Raw genomic sequence first — 23,610 nt, forward strand, 5'->3', positions numbered from 1 at the left:
CGAATGCTACCGCATTTCCTTAGACAGCATAGCAATCCAACAGAAAAAAGACAAGGAGAAAGAGGCATAGAAATCAATAGGGTCGAGGTCGACGCAAGAAAAGACCAGGGACGTCATCGTAGATCCCGAAATGGTCGAGGTTGTGGATTCTACCATAGAAGACCTCGACCCCATTCAATTGGACCTCAATGAACTCTCGAATGCATCCAAGTTCTGCGAGAACTGAAGGTGTACCTATCATCACCACCTCTGCTTTCAAAACCTGAACCTGGGGAGCATCTCTTTGTCTATCTAGCCATCTCCGAAGTAGCGGTAAGTGCAATCCTGATCCGCAAAAATAAATATAAGCAATCTCCCATATATTACATTATAAAGACACTCGTCGACGCCGAGATAAGGTACCCGCAACTTGAAAAATTGGCTCTGGCATTGGTCGTAGCTTCACGAAAGCTTAGATCCTATTTCCAATGTCACACCATCTCGGTCGTTACAACCTTTACCATGAGGAGCATTTTGCATAAACCCAAGCTATCGGGGAGGCTGGCCAAGTGGGCCATTGAGCTAAGCAAGCACGATATCACATACCAGCTGCGAACGATGATAAAGTCGCAGGTGCTCGTCGACTTTGTCGCAAACTTAAGTGCAAAGATAATGCCTGAAGTCAAAAAGGAAGCCTCCCAAGCTTCCCTCCAAACACAAGACCTCTGGGTCCTATAAAATGATGGCGTATCCAATGCATTAGGGTCCGGGCTGGGACTCGTACTCGAGGTCCCTACAGGCGAAGTAATTCGCCAGTCCATAAGGTGTACGGATATGACTAACAACTAGGCCGAGTATGAGGCCATAATTGCACGATTGAGGCTAGCACTCAAGTATGGGGTAAAGTGGTTAAAACTCCGCTGTGATTTCCAGCTCGTAGTCAACCAAGTCACATGGACTTTCCAAATAAAGGAACAAAGGTTGCAAAAATATCAGACAGAGATCAGCAAGCTACTGCCTGAGTTCGACGAATGCTAGCTTGACCAGATCCCACATGCGCAGAATGCCGTAGCGGACGACCTCACCAAACTGGCCGCAACTATAAAAAGCATCACGACCGGGGATAAAATCATAGTCCACCTCCTCAACTCATCACTAGACAAAATCGAGGTAAGAACTATAAACTTAACATGGGATTGGCACAATCATATTATTGCCTATCTGCAGGACGACACACTCCTAGGCGATAAGAAAGAAGCCAAGAAACTAAGAATGCTAACAGACATATACAGTCTCCTCCATAGCGACCTGTACAGGAGGACTTATGGCGTCCCTCTAGCGAAATGTCTGGGCCCAAAGCAGACCCAGCGCGTCCTCGAAGAAGTCCATGAGGGCCATTGTGGTGCTCACTCCGGCAATCGAGCACTGGTCATATGCCTCATACGGGCGGGATACTATAGGCCCACCATGAAAAAGGATGCCTCACACTTCATGAGGAAATTTGAACAATGCCAAAAGTATGCCCCAATGATTCACCAAGCAGGCGAACACCACCACTCGGTCACCTCCCCGTGGCCGTTCATCAAATAGGGAATGGACATTGTGGGCTCCCTCCCAGCAGGGCGAGGTAATGTATGATTCCTTTTGGTTTTAACCGACTATTTCTCTAAATGGGTGGAAGCAGGAGCATTCGCCCAAATACGGGAACAAGAGGTAATCACCTTTATATGGAGGAACATCATCTGCCGATTCGGCCTACCCAATGAGATCAGCTGTGACAACGGAACCTAGTTCACAGGAAAGAAAACCGCTGAATTATTCGAGAAATGTCATATCAAGAGGATAATTTCAACCCCATATCACCCAGCGGGTAACGGACAAGCAAAGTACTCAAACAAGTCCATACTAAACATCATGAAGAAAAAGCTCGAGGACGTTAAGGGACTATGGCCGGAAATACTGCCAGAAGTATTATGGGCATACCGAACAACTCCAAAGACGAGCAGCGGAGAGACGCCTTACTCTTTAGCCTATGGGACCGAGGCAGTAATACCGGTCGAAGTCGAAGAACCCAGCCTAAGGTACTCCATAAAAGTGGTACGAGTAATGATGAGAGTTGAAGCCAGGAACTCGACAAAAGCGATGAACGAAGAGATATGGCATACATAAGAATGGTCGCCCAAAAACAGCAAGCAGAACGATATTTCAACAAGAAAGCAAAGGTCCGGCCGCTTAAAGTCAGGAACTACGTGCTGAAAGCCAAAACTCAAGCGAGCAAAGACCCTAGGGAAGGAAAAATGGGAACAAATCGGGACGGTCCATACAAAATCACAGCCAAAGCAAACAAGGGTTCATTCCAACTAGAGACAATGGAAGGAAAGCAACTATCAAACAATTGGAACATCAGCCACCACAAATACTTCAACTTCTAAGAGAAAAAGTGTCCCCCAAGTCGTACTTTTTTTCCCTCACTTGAGTTTTGTCCCTTTTGGGTTTTCTCAAGGAGGTTTTTAACGAGGCGGCAAAGGGAACACTTCGAGACGAAGTACGGGAGGGAGGGACTGTTTTCACTCTTTCAATTCTCGAATTCTTGATACTCTCCAAGCCAAATAATGAAGGGACTAGGTAGACTGGGACTGGGACTGGAACGCCAGCCAACACCCAAAATTTGTAACTCTCTCCAAGTATGTAACAAAAGCAACAACGTCGAAGTAATAAGAAAATTACATTTATCAAGACACCTTTTTTGTGTTAAGGTTATGTTCGACCCCGCTTGAACAACACCTATCGGCCCTCAGCCACGACTATGAAAAGGTTATGTTCGACCCCGTTCGAATAAAACCTATCAGCCCTCGGCCACGACTATGAAAAGGTTGTATTCGACCCCGTTCGAACAACACCGATCAGCCCTCGGCCATGACTATGAAAAGGTTATGTTCGACTCAGCTCGAACAACACCTATCGGCCCTCGGTCGAGTTTATTAAAATATAAGTTCGACCAAGTTCGAACAACACCCAGCGGCCCTCGGTTGAGATTATTAAAAGATAAGTTTGACCAAGTACGAACATCACCTACCGGCCTTCGGCCACGATTTAAAGAAGTAAAGATTCGACCAAGTTCGAATAACGCCTATTAATCCTCGGCCTCGTTCCGACAAACCTTAATATATACAAGAACAACAACAAAAACATGAAGGAGCAAAACACGCAAAGTACAGAAACAAACCACAGCAAATAAGAAAGGTGTGAAATAAAGGAAAAGCCAACTCTGATATTATAAACAAAAGTTTCTTACATAGTCTCGTAAAGACGCCAGCAAAACTACACAAAAAACTTCAGAAAAAGCAAAAACAAATAAGAACTACTGCTGACCACTACTATCACGGCCCGCAACACCCTCGTCAGTCTAACCCTCATCGCCATGTCCATCCTCGCCCAGAGAGTATATGGAATCATACCAGGCCTCTCCCTCGAGGTGATCTATAGCATCCTCATCACCCTCATCTTCCTCACCAGGACAAGGAGTAGTCATATCATAACCACAAGCAATCTGGGCCTCGCGAGCCTTGACACAAGCACCCTCGAAGTCTGCGACATAAACGGAGCCCGCTACATGCAACTCACGAAGCACATCCAGTCGGGCTTCGGCATGAATCAACTCTTTGTATAACTCACAAGGAATATCGGGGAAGCCAGAAGCCGCAGATAAAGAAGGCCGTTCAAGTAGTTTGGCCTTCTCGGTCTCCGGAGCAGCAACCCGATCATAAAGATCAGGGGTCTCTTTCTCCAACTCCCCAATCCTTTCATCAAGCCTCTATTCTTTAAGACTTGCCATTGACAAGTCATTTTCTCGCTCGGGATAGAGAGTTCGGATCACCACTTCAAGGGACTCTTTCTTCCTCAAAGCTTCCGACCGAGCAGACTCCGCCTTCTCTATCTCATCTTACTTATCGGTGACCTCGCCACAAGAGCCTCCTCCCTAAACTGACATTCTTCGAGTTGGCCTCGTAGCAGGACCACTTAGGCTTAGAGATCACTGCATTGGGCTTCTACACCCCTGCTAAGCTCGAGCTCCTCCTCTTTGCTCCTCAACGTCCCTTCCAAAACACTGCATTTCTCCATAACCCACATTAACTCCTCGTCCCACTCCTTCAAATCCTCCCTCAGTTGTCGCACATCACCGCCCCCGCGGATCCGACGCCGGAGCTCCCGACACTTCTCAATAAATTTGAAATACTTTTCTTTCAACTTCACGTAAATATCTTTACGTTTCTTCTCCTAGAGAGCACTCTTGATCTCCAAAATAACTATCTGCAAAACAAAGAAAGGAAATTAGAGCTTACAAAAGAAAGCAAAACATAAAGAAAAGAATGGACGGTGGTTGTACTTACTCGGAGAGCAAATCCAGCAATGTTATAGGAAAGAGTGTTGTCATCTATCGTCTCGAGGGTCGTACCCTCAAATTTCATAACAAAGAGGACCAAGGGCAGGGATTATTTCCTTGGTGTTTACAAGTAGGTAACAATCCATCGGGATCGCAATACTCCTTGAACCCCCTTCCAACCTCACTTCAAGTTGAGTGAGTCCCTCATCGATCATCCTCAACTTGTCCATATCCATGTAGGAGATCGACCCATCGTCCTACTCGGCGATAGACTTCCTTCTACCACCAGTCGAAGAAGGCACGTCTACCGCGACCCTAGAAATGAGGCCTCCTCGCACCTCGGGAGTGCAAGGCCGTCATTATGCACCATGCCCTCGACCGTGTCCCCCACATGACACATGCACGTTTCCTCCAGGTAAGGGGCCTCGGGACTTGCCTTAGAGCTCTCTCCAATATGCACTGTGGCCGTTTCTTGGAGGACAAAGCCACAATCTCCCACATCAATGGTTGCCGGCCTCTTCCCCCCGTATCCACGGTTTTCCTCTTACGAGGCATTAAACCACTGTCATCAGGAGAGACTCCGTCCTCATCAACCACCGAATAGAGTTGGGGAGCAGAAGTTGCAGATGGAACGGATACGGGCTCCCAAACTGCAGCAGCTGAGGTTGAGACCGGCACGGAAGACATAGTAGTCGCAAAAGGAGCCGAAGCCGACGATGCATCGACCGCCCTTCGAAAAGAGGGCACTAGTGCCCGGCTCCTCTAAGAACCCCTGGTTGAGAAAAAGACAACATTAAGTTAGCAAAACAAATTCTTGCACAATAGGAAATGGAGCGGCCACGATAAAAGAAAGGAGATTACCCTTGAATTTCTTGAAATAACTTGGCCAATCACGGATCCCTATGATGTGGGGGAGGAGTCGCTCGACCCAGTCAGAGATATGAGAGACCAGAGGAGGAGGTTGGACATTGGCTGCAAGAGCAACAGTAAAAACATCAAAACTCGGAACCAAAAACAAACGCAAAAAAAAAAAGAAACTGGGCATTCATGAGTGTAGTTTCACGCTTCAGGAAAGCCGTTGATGCTGGCCAGGACGTCCTCGGTCCTGATGAAGAAGAAGTTAAGCCAAAATTGATGATTGACTTTATCGTCCATCTTCACAACCAAATATTTGCCTTCTCGGTGGCGAAGGTTCAACATCATCCCCCTATAAAAGCCAGGGGCGAATAAATGTATCAAGTGTTGTAACGTTAGCTCGACCCCGATAAGCTCGGCGAATTTGGTCAGCATCTTAATCACCTTGTAGACGTACGGCGCAAGCTGAGCTGGGCAGATGCCGTAATGGCGACAAAATTTCTCCACTAACAGGGGGAGGGGGAAAGAATAGCCTATGAGGAAAGGATAGGCATAAAGAGCGCAGTACCCAGGACGATGGACCTGTACTACATCCCCCTCATCCGAAATCAGCTCAATATGGTTTGGAAGGCCGAATTTGGCCTTAAGTTCCGTCAATTCCTTAGGCATCATCATTGATTTAAGGACTCCAGGCACGGCATCCGGTATTTTGTTAAGGTCAGATGTGGATTCAGGATTACGCGGGACTATTTCTTCTACCGACGGAAAGGTTTCATCCTCAACAATGGCGGAAGTGCTCTCCCCATAGAAGGGAAATACCACTGCCAAGGGAGCAACATGACTCCCCTTACCAGCATCAGAAGATACGTTAGATATGATTCAACATAGTAGAGGAGAGTAACAAATGAGAAGGAATGAAGAACAATATTGGTCACTGAAACAAAGGAAAGAAATTCGGAGAAGAAGAGAGCAAGAGAAAGGTACGGTGTTTCGAAATGTTAGAGGGTTTAAAACTCCAAAATCAGGTCCAAGGGTCTCTATTTATAAATGTCATGGCACCGAAACCGAAAATGGCTCAAAATGATTGGCACCGGAACCGAAGCGGCAGGTCTAATCAAAGGTCACACGCAAAACGGAGCGACGCATTGGGAAAATGTGTCATAATGACGCATGACTTCATGACATCATCCTAACCCATGGACAACATAACTCCAGCAAATCACCCGAAAAATTCGAAGCATTTGAAATGTGCGACCCATAGATGGCCACATCGCCTGCTCGCCGCAACAACTACAACTCGTGTAGTCCGCTTGGTTAACTCGACCACCAACAACATGATTCGCTCATCGAACCCGCCCGTCAAGTCGGCCTCAATAAGCGGAGGGATTAACTATATGAGTCAAAATCTATCTCTAGAATACTCAAGTCAAAATGGCATTAGTAAAACATTCCCAGGCCGCCACATGTTGAAGTGCTCTAAGAAACAATGAAGGTCTTGGTCGAAGAGTCAGCAAGGGCTGAAGTCGAGGAGTCATCAAGGATCGAGGCCGAGGTCGAATACCCTTGACAGAGTTATAACGGCTAGTTTCAAGATAGGACATTAAAGAGAATATTCTAGTGGATATCTTTCGCACTTGTACTATTAGGGTTTCTAGGAACATGTTCTCTATAAATAGAAAGAGATGCAATGATAGGGGACATGAGATATTCATTTGTTAAATACATTTTGACTTTAAAGGGAGAAGCTGGTCTTATTGTAAGCCTACAAAATAACCTTTTCACTAAGATTCTTGTCCACACTTTTCTACTGGATCCGAGAATAACTTGGATATTCAAAGGCTTATCCATCATTCATCATTGTACGAAAGAACATCCATTGATTTCATCCATTCTCGGGTGACTCATTCGTTCTGTTTACATAAATGTCATTTATTGTTATTTATCATTATTTAATGCTACATTACTTATGTTTGGGTTCTTAAATATTGATTATTGTATACCGTCATAGCTTTTGGAATAGATCTACGTGCTATTTATCACACTACCGAGAATTTCGTCTTTAGGATATTATTATTAACCAAGATTAACCCTCATTTATATAAATTTAATTAGAGAATTGGCCAGGAAATCTCATGTCCTGAGCAGTGCTTCAGTTTATCAATAGAGGCTTCATAGAACTGTTGGCGGGTTAAGGTTCAGGTGTTTTTGATAATAACTTTGCAGTATTTTAGTAGTTACTACGAATAAATTTTTGGAGTTGGTTTATTTTAGATATTCAAATTAATTAAAAGTATTTGATTAAAGTATTGCCTTTTGCATATAAAGTATGAAGTTATAATAGTTCTCGGGTGACTCATTCGTTCTGTTTACATAAATATCATTTATTGTTATTTATCATTATTTAATGCTACATTACTTCTGTTTGGGTTCTTAAATATTGATTATTGTATACCGTCATAGTTTTTGGAATAGGTCTACGTGCTATTTATCACACTACCAAGAATTTCGTCTTTAGGATATTATTATTAACCAAGATTAACCCTCATTTATATAAATTTAATTAGTTGAACCAAAATCTATATTTTTGGTCAAACAAAGATACTAATGGAGATCTCTGTACACGCCTATTTGTAATGATTTTATTCTACTGAAGTGACAATCCCTTGGCATTAAAGTATACTCAAGCACAACACAATACTAGTCATTAGCCAAAATATATATATGCGTGCTTGACAGTGCTATTGCTAACATTCATTGGTCTGCTATCTTTCTCTAGCTTTACATTACTGAAATTCTCGCTTCAGTGTTTGAAACAAGAATGTCAAACATATATTTTGAGAAGGATTAACAATAATATGTTACAATGCAAGCTTAATTAGCCACATTGCTACAAAGAATTTGTTGCAGACAAGAGAGTCACCAGCTTTCTCTGTCTGGAATCTAATTATATTGTAATGGAATCTCATCTGTTATATAGTATGTGCATATTGGCTAGAAAATAATTCAACATACTGTGCATCTTCTTCTACGTAAAAACCTGGTTGTTTAACCCGTGGCAATGGACCTTCATTGTTTAGCATCAGAACCACGGAAGACATACTTGGACGATCCTCTGGACGTTGTTGGACACATAGTAGACCAACACGGATTGATCGTTCCACTTCAGGTGTTAAACAAGAATCGCATAGGTGTTCATCAAGTAGTTCTATTGACCTTCCTTCTTTGTACAGCTCCCACGCCTGTAGATATTACAAGCTTGTTAGCACTGACTAGCTTTGCGGAGATATCTGTTACTAGTAGATAATATAACACCAAAGGATACAAGTAAAATAAAATCTTACATATCCAAGTAGATTAAGGCTAAGGTCTGGAGGAGAGAATCTTCTGTTGCTTTTCCCACTCACAATTTCCAGTACTAATATACCAAAGCTAAATACATCTGATTTCACTGAGTATTCCCCGTGCAATGCATATTCTGGTGAGAGGTAGCCACTGCATAAAATGTACGCGAAAAAATAGAGTTACTAATGCTGGAAAATGTACCTTAACTATCTCAGGATTGTTTTTAGGTTCATATTTCCAACTAGGCGGTAATAGATTCTTACTATGTTCCAATAACTCGATTTGTCATGGCTCCAATCTCGTCCTCTTCAGAAATTCTTGCTATGCCGAAGTCTGATATCTTTGGATTCATGTCATTGTCTAGCAAAATGTTATTAGCTTTCAGGTCTCTGTGAATTATCTTCAATGGAGAATCTTGATGCAGATACACAAGTCCCCGAGCAATCCCATTGATAATGTGAAAGCGCTTAGGCCAGTCTAATACCATGCTTTGTCTGTCACCTGCCAAAATATCGTTGATTCATTATACAATAGTCAGGCATTAGTATAAAGTAGTACTAAAACATCAGACTAAATTAGTCCATTCCTAATGCGAGTAGCTCTTGGTTCTCTCCTCACATGCTTTTTCCTTCTTGATGGGGGTAAGATTATGGATGTAGAACTCCTATAAGCATCAGCTGACTGAACAATTATTAATCAATATGCACACTATTGGATGGGGAGTAGTACCAAAAATAAACGAATCAAGACTTCCGTTTGGCAAGTACTCTAAGATCAACATTTTTTCTCCCCCTTCAATGCAGCATCCGAGAATCTTCACAAGATTTCTATGCTGAAGCTTGGCAATATATACAACTTCATTCTTGAACTCATCTTCTCCTTGTGCAGAAGTTTTAGACAGCCGCTTGACTGCTACTTCCTGTCCTTGTTCAAGTATTCCCTAGACATCATAATCTATGCATATTAAATATTTTCAATATCTTACTTGAAAGTAGAAAGTGCAAAGTCAGTTATGCTTCCAAATAAAGAAGAATTCAGCAGTTATATGAAAATCAGTAAAGTTTTAGTTTTAGGTAAAAATCACTCCACCATATCCTTGATTCATTATACTTTGCTCACTAGTTTAAGTGTGTCTGACCAAATTTGTTACTCCAGATCGTAACTTCATTTCATTTTCTGTTAAGCCCACAAAATTTATCTGTGCTTCTGTTTTTGCTCTATTCTATTGGGGATAAATTGGTGTATTTACCTTGTAAACAGGACCAAAGCCCCCCTCTCCAATCTTTCTCTTAGCTGAAAAGTTATTGGTAGCCTTAGTTATGGTAGATAAGTCGAACAGTGGTATCTCAAATTCTTCAGTGCAACTACCACTGTTGTAATCCATCTTGAAATTTCCGTTGCGTCCACACTTTCCTGCCAAAAGGAAATAGAGTGAATTGTTTTTAATCTGCAATAACCAGACCAATAAGACAGTTCTTCACTTTGTTTGAATTTTAGTGCCTTCGCAAAAAGTGACTTATCCAGCTTACCTTTCTTTATGATGTTTAAAGCCTTCTTCCTTCTTCTTTGGCAGATCAAAACGATAAGGATTACCAGAATCACACCAACTGATAATGGCAGAATCCATAAGAGTATTTTTCTTATCTTTCCATCTGATTTCTCCCGACTATCTGCAACTGCAAGTGTCCACTTCAACAAAGATGATTAATATATTTGACCGTCTTTCTACCTCTCAATTGCTTAAAGGAGTTGATATGATACTGAGTTACAAAGGTTCTGCAAGCCTTTGGAACAGTATACTTATTTTTAATTTGTTGATATTGAGTATTAGATAAGCTGGAAGCATTTGAGGCACTATAAGTCAGTTTCAAAATGAGCTTCATTCCAACTAAACCCCTTCAATTTTGACTAGGTTTTTAGCTTGACTGATGCATTATATCACCAGCTTGTCCTAGAGGAATTCAAGTGTATATCAATTAGTTCCAAGAAAGTGTCTAGGTTGTAACTAATCATTATGTTTATTGATTCAGCTTATAAATCCAAACCACTCATCACTCTAAAGTAGTACTCCTAGCTTTTAATTCTACTAAAATGTTAAGTTCCTAGCGGAGTGTATATATATGCAGAAGGCAAGAGTTTGCAATTAATAGTACTAATCTATTAGATGCTTACAAGAATAGACAGTTCAAATTTAGGTTTAGGTCTGCTTTATCTCAAGTGCCAGCAACCATAACTTCAGGTTTTTATTTTTAAAGTAACCATTGATAAGTGTGTCTCAGCAACAAACATACCTAATTCAGAGGCAGCCATTCTTATATAGATATCTTGTCCTTCATTCGATAGCTGTCGAATGTCAAGCAGATCATTGAACCACAATAAGCACCCACTTCCTCCATTGCGTATGTCAAGATTCGAGTAAGCCATACAAGAGCAATTCTTAGAGCAGATATTCTTGCATTCTTCTAGTGTCATAGTCACATTGGACAAGGAATTCCGTGTGTCTGGCAACTTGACGTGCGAATACTTCAAAAATACATCTCCTTTTAGGCAGTTCAGTTCAGTCCTCCGAACACAACCAGCTGACCAGGCTGCCTTTTGCCAACTTTCATTATGCTTTGGCACAAATTTGTCTAAGCATCCACATACTGGAGAATTTACACTGTTGCAGCTACCATATGCGCCACATAGCTTGTAAACATCACAATTATCTGTGGGTATTGAGAGGTAAGGGCCCCAATCCTGTTTCCTGTCACCCCAAGTCCAGCGTTGTAGGTCACCATTATGATTTAAGATCAGCCTTGTGATAACTGAAGATAGGAGCTTATAAGTAAAATACACCTCTGTCTTACTTGAGAATATTCCAAATGTATATAAAGGACTATCTCTTGAGCTTGTTGCCCCACTAAAACGAAGACCATTCCACGGTCCAGAGCGATATACAACATTGTTACCCTTCTTCAGGAAGTTCTGTGGATAACCAGAAGGATCACAGTGATAGGTAAAATCGCCCGGAGCTGGATCCTCCCCGTTCTTCCACGATGATAAGTACACCTCTCGGTCAGTTACAAAATTCCAACCAAGCTTCATACCTGGTAAAAGTGTATCAGTCGGGTGATCAAAACTCTGCCATAGGAAATTACCACCACCAGCTTCTTTGACTACAAGATTTCCGGAATCCAGCAACTGTGCAATGGAATTCTGCGCAGATCTAGAGGTATTAGTTGACCATACAACATTGTCAGTGCCATTGAGAAGGACAAGAAGACCTGGCTCAATGACCTTAAGAATACCTGATCCACTGGTCAAAGGAGCTTCTCTGTTGGCAACCCACACCACTGTCCTAACAGATATGTTCTTGTACCAAATACCAACATAACGAAGCTTAGAATTACCTGGACTGAAGAACCCCATTTCAAAGGTTTCACCAGCTGAAGCAATATTGGCTCCGCCATCTTTGAGAAAATAGGTCGCAGTTATGGTATCTGTAGCACCATAGCTGTGGTGGATGGAATACAAATACATGAGCAAGAATTGGTAGAAACGTTCCTTTAGTGATGCCTTTTTCATGCTTCGAAATCCAATCAACGTTGTGTCACAGGGCGTCGCGACTCTTCCACATTCATATATCAAGAAACAGCACAGTGATTGCAGTTGACTTGTTTACAAAAAGATATTCTTTAGTCATTTGGTCCACTGGAAAAGTCTTGATTACACACATATGTAATTCTCAATCAATGGTCAGTCGATTAAGCCATCGAAGCAGGATGAACAAATAATTGAAGCATCTACTCAACCTGGTTATACGAAACTTGTGGTTTGGAGTTTTATTTTAGTTGAGTGACTCGAACTTGTTAGTCGTTTTATTTTATTAAGAAGAAGATGAAAGTGGTTAAAAAGGTCAAGAAGATGAAAGTATAATACTTACGCACCTATATAATATAATATAATAACTGCCATATATTCCATGTCCTGACCCTCTAATAGCTGGGTCTTTCTGACTTGTATCCATGTGAATACAACTTACAGTCGATTTTAAGATATTCGCAAGACGTTAACTTATACTCGAGACGCTGTTTTCTTTTATATTTGTAAATCAATAAAGCATCTCAGCATCCAAACATATGGCCAAGTTAAGCTATTATAAATATTTAAATTTTACACACCAATTCTAATTTTACACTCATAAACAGAGTATTTTTTCAATATTCTTTTGGTCCAGATTTGATTCTATTGAATTAGGTACGTGGTTATTAGTTCTAAAAATAGATTTTCACATGTGAAGAGAAACTATCATTAATATTTAAAGAGTTAATTTAAAAGTGTTCGATGAAAATTAGATCGGCATTGCAGTCTAATGGTTATAACTTGCGTATGTTAAGGATGCAAGGTTGCAAGTTGCTACAATTGACCCTCTTCTCCCTGCCTTTCCCTACACACTATTCACATGTCCTCAAATTCCTTTTCTTATTTCAAAACTTTTTGAATCTAAGAGTTACGAAATCTATAGTAATTTCATCAATTAAGTGAAGAGGATGCCATTGGAGCCATGACAAGACTAGTTGTTGGGAACATAGTAAGAACTTTCTACAGGGTAGTTGTAAATGTGAACCTGAAAAGAATCTTGAGATAGTTATTGTATGTTTTCCAGTATTAATATTGGAAATTGTGAGTGGGAAAAGCAACAGAAGATTTCCTCATCCAGACCATACTCCATAGCCTTAATCTACTTGGACACAGACCACATTAGCGTAGTCACACTATGCTAAGGGTGGTCAAGCAAACATAATTTGCTGAAAAAAGTGCATAAAATTAAATATCACTTTTGCCGCGATTCATTCTCTGAACAAGCCATGACTGACACCCGATCACTAAATTTGACTGAGCGAACCATTTACGCTTGTCAAAACTATTATAACTTCAGACTTTATATGCAACAAGGCAATACTTTAATCAAATACTTTTAATTAATTTGAATATATAAAATAAACCAACTCCAAAACTTTATTCGTAGTAACTACTAAAATACTGCAAAGTTATTATCAAAAACACCTGAACCTTAACCCACCGATAGTGTCTATGAAGCCTCTATTGATAAACTGAAGCACTGCTCAGGATATGAGATTTCCTAGCCAGTTCTCTAAGTGAACAAAGAAATAGCTAAATAATGATGACTCAAAGGAATACTCCACGAACAAAAGCGAAGCTCACCAATAGCACCAGAAGTGAGGAAAGTCCTAACATGTATCCTGCTCGCCTGCAAAACCGGTTCCTACGTTGTACCGCAGACCAACGCAGGTTCCTAAATAAAAATGTCAGTACCATCCATTGTACTCAATGAGTCTCAACGACAGGGAACGGAACTTTAATAAAATATACATTACAAGCAAAGATTCAAAATGCATGAAAAATATAAAGCTTCTAAGAACAATTCTAAAATAATTGCATAAGAGCAATTTATGAATATTTTAAAAGAAATTCTTTTCTTTTTCTTTCTTATCTAAAAGAAATAATTCACTTTATGCTTCGGGAGTTCCAACTATCGTGATTTATTTCTGTCTTAGTCACTATGTGATCAGCACGGGTTCGATCCCAACCTGATCAAATAGGCCCAATCCACGAGTTGTCATTCGCTTCATGGTTCTCAGCACTCAGGTATCATACCTTAGCCTGGCTAGGCAAATTCTCAGCAACGAGACCCTCGGCTCGTGTGCTCCCTACTTTGGCACAAGTAGTTTCAGGAAGTCAATACCTTGATCATGACCCTCAGCCTGGACGATGACCTCTTATCAGAATAGAAGATACTCCCAAAAATATTTTAATAATAAATTGTTCTATGTGACCTCGCTAGGATCTAAATCAACTTTTCAACTTTCTTGACCATTCAAGTCTAAATCTTTTCTAGAATAACCTATACATATTCATATTGGTATCCTTAAATGTAAAGCATGAAATAAACATTAAAAAGTATTTCTAAAGATTCTTGCTTTTTCATGAATTTTTAACATGAAAATGGCATATAAGAACAACATAAAAATCTAAAAATTTATGCATATATATCATAATAAATCATCTAAACTTTAGCTAGAACAATTCTAAGTAAATAGGTACTCACTCGCTCCAATTAAGTACATATTAACTCTTTTAAGAAATTCATCAAACACCGTGTATGCATGATTTTGTGAGTTAAACCACTTTAGTAAAGGGTTATATTAACTCACCTCAAAACTCCTCGAGCTAATACGTAGGCCCCAGTCCAATTTATTGTAATGACCCGACTGGTCGTTTTGAGAATTTGAGCCCCAATCCCCTAATAACTATTTTTCCCACATTTGTTTCCGCTATTGAGACTTGCCGGAGTGATTGGTTATGGAATTCAGAGAGTTTTGGGTCACTTAGTCCCTAGTTGTGAGTTTAAGCCTTAAAGTATGGACCGTAGTCGGAACTGTGTGAAGACGGATCCGAAATAAAATTCTGTCGACTCAGTTAGCTCCGTTGAGTGATTTTGGGGTTAGAAGCGCTTCTGGAATGTGTTTTGGAGGTCTGTAGTAGATTTAGGCTTGAATTAGAGAAAGTTAGTTTTCGGCGATTTCGGTCGATAGTGAAAATTTTGATATCGAGCTCGGAATGGAATTGCGAAGGTGGCTATACGTTCATAGTGTTATTTTTGACCTGTATGTAAAAATTGAGGTCATTCGGACTAGATTTGATGTGGTTCGGCGTCGTTTGTAGAATTTAGAATTTTTTTAATTCTTAGGCTTGAATCCGTGCTTAATTCATGATTTTGGTGTTGTTCGATGTGTTTTGAAGGCTCGACTAAGTTCGTATGGTGTTATAAGATTGGTTGGTAGGTTTAGTTGGGGTCCCGGGGGCCTCGGGTGTGTTTCGGATGCTTAACGGAATGAATTTGGACTTAGAAAGAATCTGGTGCTTTTGCTGGTTCTGCCGTAATCACACCTGCGCAAGGCTATCCGCAGGTGCGAGCCCGCAGATGCGAGAAAATCCGCGCAGAAGCGGAGTTGGGTAGATTGGTCAGGGGTCGCAGGTGCATGGGAAAAGGCCGTATCTGCGATGCCTGCAAAAACGCAAGACTGTACGCAAGTTACGCAGAAGCGGAAGGGATTTCTGCAGGCACCCACGCGCAGGTGCGGCCCTTTCGTTGCAAGTGGGAAGGCAGAGGGGGCAAGTGAATTGCGCAGATGCGCACTTTTTCCGCACAAGCGCACCCGCGGGTGCGAGCCCAGGTTCCGCAGGTGCGAAAATACCTGGGCAGTGGTTAAAACCGAAGGGCTTCACAGTTTTTGTCATTTTTGACTTTGCAAACTCGGTTTAGGGCGATTTTTGAGAGCATTTTCGATGCATTTCTTGAGGTAAGTCCCTTGTGCTTATTTTTGATCAATAATCTTGCTTTGCCATGTATTTTTTCACCTAGTGTGGAAATTGGAAGTTGGAGGCTAGGGATTTGGAAGTTTGATTTGTGGATTTGGAGGACCATTAGGTGTCGGATTTTAGTAAATTTGATATGGTTAGACTCGTGAGTGAATGAGTGTTCAAAATTTGTCATTTTTACCCGGTTCCGAGATGTGGGCCCAGGGAGACTTTTGGATATTTTTTCTAATTTCACGCTTTAGCTTCGAATTAATTAGTTAAATTTGTTACTTGTAGTTATATTTACATTATTCAATTAATTTGAATAGATTCGGGCCATTTGGAGTCGGATACTCGTGGCAAGAACGTGATATCGAGTTGATTTGAGCGGTTCGAGGTAAGTGGCTTGCCTAACCTTGTGTTGGGGACTTTCCTTTAAGATGTTTGATATTAATTGATGTGTGGGCACCGTGTACGTGAGGTGACGAGTATGTACACGGGCTATTATTGCAAAAATCCCATTTTTCCTTTCTAACTCATAAACTGTTTTTCCTTATTAAATTGCACTAATACGTTTAATTGTTAAACTTAGACTAGAGAAGCATGCTTACGTGTTTTAACTGCCTATTTGACATTATGTGTGCCATGCTTAGTTAAGTCCCTACTTTTCTTATATGTGTTCAGTATAAACTGTATAACTCGATGCCATACCTACCATTTCATCTTGCGTTGCATATTTAAATTGGGACTACGGACGTATTCTGGGAGATTCCCATGTACTGCATATTTACTTTGGGACTACGGACATATTTCGGGAGATCCCCCAACACTGCATATTTACTTTGGGACTACGGACGTATTTCGGGAGATCCCTCAGTACTGCATATTTACTTTGGGACTACGGACGTATTTCGGGAGATCCCCCAGCACTACATATTTACTTTGGGACTACGGACGTATTCCGGGAGATCTCCCTGCACTGCATATTCATTTGGAACTACGGGACGGTATCCCGGGAGATTCTCCACTGTGTTTACCTTGTTCTGAGCCGAGGACTCCTTTAACTATTAAATTTTCGAGAATTTCTTTAACTGTGTTACCGTAAATTTTACTTATATCTTTTACTGTTTAATTTATTATATTTACTCTGGTATGGCCTTGACCTGACCTCGTCACTACTCGAGTGAGGTTAGGCTTGGCACTTACTTGGTACCATTGTGGTGTACTCATGCCCTTTCCTGCACATGTTTTCATGTGCAGATCCAGGTACGAACAATCATCCTTGGGGTTATGTGTGCTACTGATTCTAGGAGACTTCAAGGTACTTCTGCTTGCGTCCACATATCTTCGGGGTCCCCTTCTACTCCCTCGCCTCGAGACTTTCTTTATTATCTTCAGACTTTTGTATAGAGCTACATAGATTATAACAGCTTGTGACTTAGTGATATTCCGGGTCTTGGAATATTATTTTGTATATGCCGAGTGGTACTACTCTTGGTTATTCACAATATGCTATTTATCTTTAAAATGCTGTGTTTTGTTTATATTTTTTGTAATATTAGGCTTACCTAGTCATAAAAACTAGGTACCATCACGACACCTTACGGAGGGCTAATTTGGGTCGTGACAAGTTGGTATCAGAGCACTAGGTTCATAGAAGTCGTTGGTCACAAGCCGGTTTATTAGAGTCTAGCGGATTGGTGCGGAGACTTCCGTACTTATCTTTGGGAGACTATGTAACTGCTAAGAACAATCATATTCCTTTGATTTCCCTGTTGTGCGAGTTATTGACACAAAAATTCTAAAACTTTATTCTATTCTTTCTCAAAGATTGTGAGGACCCGTACCGGGAGGACCGATGATCAGGCACCCGAGCCCCATATCAGAGCCGCCAGAGGCCAGGGTCGGGGTAGAGGACGACCACGCGGTGCAGCACGAGCACCTGTGAGAGCTGCATCACAGGAGCCCCCAGCAGCTCTAGCTGGAGGGCCAGCACCGGAGATCCCTATTGCTACTCCAGTCCTCCAAGGGACTTTAGCTCAGTTCTTGAGCATGTTCAGCACTCTGGCTCAGGCTGGACTATTTTCGATAGCTCCCGCAACATCTCAGGTCGGGGGAGGGGCACAGACTCCCGCAGCCCGCACTCCTGAGTAGAGGGTCCAGGTTGATCAGGCCCTAGAGTATATTCCTATGCCCCCAGTGGCTCCGGTTCAGCATGAGACCAGGGTAGCTACTTCTGAGGCAGAGCAGCTTAGACTTGAGAGGTACAAAAAGTACCACCCACCTACTTTCAGCGGACTAGCTTCAGATGATGCTCTGGGTTTTCTTGAGGAGTATCATCGTATTCTCCATACTATGGGTATTGTGGAGACGAGTGGGGTTTCTTTCACCGCTTTCCAGCTGAGGGGAGCAGCATATCAATGGTGGCGTGCCAATGAGCTGAGTAGTCCAGACGAGGCAGCCTCACTCACTTGGGCTCAGTTTTCAGAGATGTTCTTGCGTGAGTATGTTCCTCAGAGCCTCGGGGATGCTTGGCGCGCAGAGTTTGAGCAGTTGCATCAAGTTGCTATGACTATGTCAGAGTATGCAGTCCATTTTAGTGAGTTAGCTCACCATGCATCGGCTCTGGTTGCTACAGTCAGAGAGAGAGTTCGTCACTTCATTGAGGGACTCCACCCTAGCATTCGAACCAGTATGGCCAGGGAGTTGGAGATGGACATCACTTATCAGCAGGCAGTGAGAATTGCCAGGAGAGTGGAGGGCATGTTTTCCCGGGACAGAAAGGAGAGAGAGGCCAAGAGGTCTCGAGAGACTGGTCATTATTCAGGAGCTCATGTACCAGCAGCACGCTATGGTACGGGTTTTGTGAATCGCCCTATTCATTCAGCTCTTCTAGTAGTCAGCGATGTTCCGGCTCCTCCTAGACCTCAGGAGCCCTATTATGCACCGCCAGTATCCAGTATGTCCCCTACTCGAGGTGCTATTACCGGCCAATCTAGCAGGCTAGGTCTGAGTCAGTCTCAGCCGTCACGTCCTCCGAGAGGTTGTTTTGAGTGTGGTGACACTCGTCACCTGGTTAGAGATTGCCCCAGAGCCAGGAAGGGTGCACCTTCATAGACTTATCAACCTCCACGTGCTCCACCGGGCCCTCCGGCCATTCTTCCAGCACCAGCTGCCACCCCACATCCTCAGTGAGCTCGATGTGGAGGTCAGGGAGGTCGAGGTCGCCCTAGAGGGGGAGGCCAGGCCAGGTACTATGCCCTTCCAGCCCATTTAGAGGTCGTCGCTTCAGATTCAGTCATCACAGGTATCGTCCCTGTCTTTCATAGGGATGCATCAGTATTATTTGACCCAGGCTCTATGTATTCATATGTGTCTTCTTATTTTGCTCCACATTTGGGGATATCTCGGGATTCTTTGAGTTCCCATGTTTATGTATCTACTCCCATGGGAGATTCTCTCGCTGTGGACCGCGTATATCGGTCGTGTTTGATTGCTCTTAGTGGTTTTGAGACCAGAGCCGGTTTGTTATTACTCAGTATGGTAGATTTTGATGTTATCTTGGGCATGGACTGGTTGTTTCCCCATTATGCTATTCTTGATTGTCACGCTAAGACCGTGACGCTGGCTATGCCAGGTCTGCCGAGATTAGAGTGGAGAGGTACCTTAGAGTATACTCCTCGCAGGGTCATTTCATTTCTTAAGGCTCAACGAATGGTTGAGAAGGGGTGTGATGCGTATTTGGCCTATGTGAGAGATGTCAGTATTGATACCCCTACAGTTAGTCAGTTCCAGTAGTGAGGGACTTTCCAGATGTGTTTCCAGCTGATCTTCCGGGCATGTCGCCCGATAGAGGTATTGATTTTTTCATTGATTTGTTGCCGGACACTCAGCCCATATCTAATTCCTCCTTACCGTATGGCTCCTCCTAAGTTGAAGGAGCAGTTGTAAGAGTTGCTTGATAAGGGTTTCATCCGGCCTAGTGTACCACCTTGGGGTGCTCTGATCTTATTTGTGAAGAAGAAGGATGGTTCTATGCGTTTGTGTATTGATTATCGGTAGTTGAACAAGGTTACAGTGAGGAACAGGTATCCATTGCCTCGTATTGATGACTTATTTGATCAGTTACAGGGTGCCAGAATGTTTTCCAAGATTGACTTACGTTCAAGTTATCATCAGTTAAAGATTCGGGAGTTGGATATTCCGAAAACTGCTTTCAGGACCATGTATGGTCACTATGAGTTTCTTGTCATGTCATTTGGGCGGACCAATGCCCCAGCAGCCTTTATGCATTTGATGCACAATGTTTTCCGACCTTATCTTGATTCCTTTGTCATTGTGTTTATTGACGACATCCTGGTATATTCCCGGTCTCGAGAAGATCATGAGCAGCACCTGAGGACCGTGCTTCATATTTTGAGGGAGAAGAAGTTGTATGCAAAATTTTCTAAGTGTGAATTCTGGCTTGATTCAGTGGCGTTCTTAGGCCACATAGTGTCTTGTGAGGGGATCAAGGTATATCCGAAGAAGGTGGAGGCAGTGTAAAGTTGGCCTAGACCGTCATCAGCTACGGAGATCCGCAGTTTTCTTGGTTTGGCGGGGTATTACCCTCGCTTTGTGGAGGGATTTTCATTTATTGCGGCACCTATGACCAGATTGACCCAGAAGGGTGCTCCGTTCAGGTGGACCGAGAAGTGTGAGGAGAGCTTTCAGAAGCTCAAGACAGCTTTGACTATAGCCTCAGTATTAGTATTGCCTATAGGTTCGGGGTCCTACACTCTCTATTGTGATGCCTCGAGGATTGGCCTTGGAGCGGTATTGATGCAGGACGGTAGGGTGATTGCCTACGCATCTAGGTAGTTGAAGATGCATGAGAAGAATTATTCAGTTCATGATCTCGAGTTAGCAGCTATTGTTCACGCCCTGAAGATCTGGCGTCATTATTTGTACGGTGTTCCTTGTGAGATCTACACTGATCACCGGAGTTTGCAGCACTTGCTCAGGCAGAAGGACCTTAATTTGCATCAGCGGAGGTGGTTAGAGCTACTTAAAGACTATGATATCACTATATTATACCACCCGGGGAAGGCCAATGTAGTGGCCGACGCCTTGAGTCGTCGGGCAGATAATTTGGGGAGTTCGGCACATCTTCCGACAACTGAGAATCCCTTAGCCTTGGATGTTCAGGCCTTAGCCAGCCAGTTCGTGAGATTGGATATTTCAGAGCCTAGCCGGGTATTAGCTTGTGTGGTTGCTCGGTCTTCTTTTTTTGACTGTATTAGGGGGCGCCAGTATGATGATCCTCATCTTCTAGTTCTTCAGGACAGGGTTCGGCGAGGTAATGCCAGAGATGTGACTATTGGTGATGATGGTGTGATGAGGATGCAAGGCCGGATCTGTGTGCCCAATGTAGATGGGCTTCAGGAGTTGATTCTCGAGGAGGCCCACAACTCGCGGTACTCCATTCATCCCGGTGCCGCGAAGATGTACCAGGATTTGAGATAGCATTACTGGTGGAGGAGGATGAAGAAGGATATAGTTGGGTTTGTGGCCAAGTGTCTCAACTGTCAGCAGGTCAAATGTAAGCACCAGAGACTGGGTGGATTACTTCAGAGGTTAGAGATCCCAGAGTGGAAGTGGGAGCGGATCACCATGGACTTTATAGTTGGACTTCCACGGACTTTGAGGAGGTTCGATGCTATTTGGGTGATCGTGGATCAGCTGACCAAGTCAGCTCATTTTATTCCAGTGTTGACCACTTATTCCTCTGAGAGGTTGGATGAGATTTATATCAGAGAGATTGTCCGCCTTCATGGTATTCTAGTATTCATCTTTTAAGACAGAGGTACACAGTTTACATCACGGTTTTGGAGAGCCGTACAGCAGGAGTAGGGTACTAGGGTGGAGTTGAGCACAACCTTTCACCCTCAGACAGACGGGCAGTCCGAGCGCACGATTCAGATTCTTGAGGATATGCTTCGTGCCTGTGTGATGGAGTTCAGAGGGTCATGGGACCAATACTTGCCACTTGCAGAGTTTGCTAACAACAATAGTTACCAATCCAGCATTCAGATGGCACTATATGAGGCTTTGTATGGTAGGCGGTGCCGGTCCCCAATGGGATGGTTTGAGGCGGGCGAGGCCCGATTGTTGGGTACCGACTTGGTCCAGGATTCCCTGAATAAGGTGAAGGTGATTCAGGAGAGACTTCGCACAGCCCAGTCAAGGTAGAAGAGTTATGCGTACCGGAAGGTTCGTGATTTGGCATTTATGGTTGGTGAGCGGGTCTTGCTTCTGGTATCGCCTATGAAGGGCATCATGAGATTCGGGAAGAAGAGAAAGTTCAGCTCGAGGTTCATTGGTCCTTTTTAGATATTGCGGCGAGTTGGGGAGGTTGCTTATGAGCTTGCCTTGCCTCCCAGCCTAGCAGGAGTTCACTCGGTATTCCACGTGTCTATGCTCTGGAAGTATCACGGTGATCCGACTCATGTATTGGATTTCAGCTCAGTCCAGTTGGACAAGGATCTATCTTATGTTGAGGAGCTAGTAGCCATTTTGGACAGGCAGGTCAGAAAGCTCAGGTCAAAGAATATTGCTTCAGTAAAGGTCCAGTGGATGGGTCAACCGGTCGAGGAGGTGACTTGGGAGACCGAGCAGGATATGCGCAGCCAGTACCCTCATCTTTTCACAGTTTCAGGTATGTCTTTATATTCAATCGAGGACGAACGATTGTTTTAAGAGGGGAATAATGTAACGACCCGGCCGGTCGTTTTGAGAATTTGAGCCCCGATCCCCTAATAATTGTTTTCCCCACGTTTGTTTCCGCTTTTGAGACTTGCCGGAGTGATTGGTTATGGAAATCAGAGAGTTTTGGGACACTTAGTCCCTAGTTGTGAGTTTAAGCCTTAGAGTTTGGACCGTAGTCGGAACTGTATGAAGACGGATCCGGAATAGAATTCTATCAACTCCGTTAGCTTCGTTGAGTGATTTTGGGGTTAGGAGCGCATCCGGAATGTGTTTTGGAGGTCTGTAGTAGATTTAGGCTTGAATTGAGAAAGTTAGTTTTTCGGCGATTTTGGCCGATAGTGAAAAATTTGATATCGAGCTCGGAATGGAATTGTGAAGGTGGTTGTAGGTTCGTAGTGTTATTTTTGACCTGTGTGTAAAATTTGAGGTCATTCGGACTAGATTTGATGTGGTTCGGCGTTGTTTGTAGAATTTGGAAAATTTTAAATTCTTAGGCTTGAATCTGTGCTTAATTCATGATTTTGGTGTTGTTCGATGTGGTTTGAAGGCTCGACTAAGTTCCTATGGTGTTATAAGATTGGTTGGTAGGTTTGGTTGGGGTCCCGGGGGCCTCGGGTGTGTTTTGGATGCTTAACGGAATGAATTTGAACTTAGGAAAAATCTGGTGCTTTTGGTTGTTCTACTGTAATCGCACCTGCACAAGGCTGCCCGCAGGTGCGAGAAAATCCGCACAGAAGCGGAGTGTGGTGGATTGGTTAGGGGTCACAGGTGCGTGGGAAAAGGTCGCATATGCGATGCCCGCAAATGCGCAAAACTATTCGCAAGTGCGCAAGTTACGCAGAAGCGGAGGGGATTTTCGCAGGCGCGCACGTGCAGGTGCGGCCCTTTCGTCGCAGGTGCGAAGGTAGAGGGAGAAAGTGAATTGGGCAGATGCACAC

The 23,610-nt window shown here is 43.0% G+C and overlaps 2 protein-coding genes across 3 annotated transcripts; one reads left to right on the forward strand and one right to left on the reverse strand.

Annotated features, from left to right (window-relative positions):
• Positions 1-8,001: 8,001 nt before the first annotated feature.
• On the reverse strand, positions 8,002-12,433 carry LOC104104925 (G-type lectin S-receptor-like serine/threonine-protein kinase At4g27290). Of its 2 annotated transcripts, none has more exons than XM_009613120.4 (7): positions 10,852-12,433; positions 10,090-10,230; positions 9,810-9,973; positions 9,290-9,500; positions 8,824-9,061; positions 8,560-8,710; positions 8,002-8,457 (listed from the first exon to the last, which is right to left on the reverse strand). In XM_009613120.4, exons 1-7 carry the CDS (start codon positions 12,125-12,127, stop codon positions 8,188-8,190), a joined length of 2,451 nt encoding a protein of 816 aa, XP_009611415.1. In that variant the 5' UTR covers positions 12,128-12,433; the 3' UTR covers positions 8,002-8,187. The 2 variants fall into 2 exon arrangements, with proteins under 2 accessions (XP_009611415.1, XP_009611414.1); XM_009613119.4 differs by having other exon boundaries at positions 10,090-10,236.
• Positions 12,434-18,280: 5,847 nt separating this feature from the next.
• On the forward strand, positions 18,281-19,042 carry LOC138895560 (uncharacterized). Its single transcript, XM_070180262.1, has one exon. It carries the CDS (start codon positions 18,281-18,283, stop codon positions 19,040-19,042), a length of 762 nt encoding a protein of 253 aa, XP_070036363.1.
• Positions 19,043-23,610: the final 4,568 nt, after the last annotated feature.

This window comes from Nicotiana tomentosiformis, chromosome 7, assembly GCF_000390325.3.
Source record: "Nicotiana tomentosiformis chromosome 7, ASM39032v3, whole genome shotgun sequence".
NCBI classification, from domain to species: Eukaryota; Viridiplantae; Streptophyta; class Magnoliopsida; order Solanales; family Solanaceae; genus Nicotiana; species Nicotiana tomentosiformis.

Excerpts from the sequence above, each read along its gene's own strand:
- LOC138895560 (XM_070180262.1), top strand. The coding sequence starts at position 18,281 with ATGGGTATTGTGGAGACGAGTGGGGTTTCTTTCACCGCTTTCCAGCTG.
- LOC104104925 (XM_009613119.4), bottom strand. The coding sequence starts at position 12,127 with ATGAAAAAGGCATCACTAAAGGAACGTTTCTACCAATTCTTGCTCATG. Across the intron at positions 9,974-10,089 it reads TTTAAACATCATAAAGAAAG|GAAAGTGTGGACGCAACGGA; the intron begins GTAAGCTGGATA and ends TCCTTTTGGCAG. Across the intron at positions 9,501-9,809 it reads GCTTTGGTCCTGTTTACAAG|GGAATACTTGAACAAGGACA; the intron begins GTAAATACACCA and ends TATGATGTCTAG.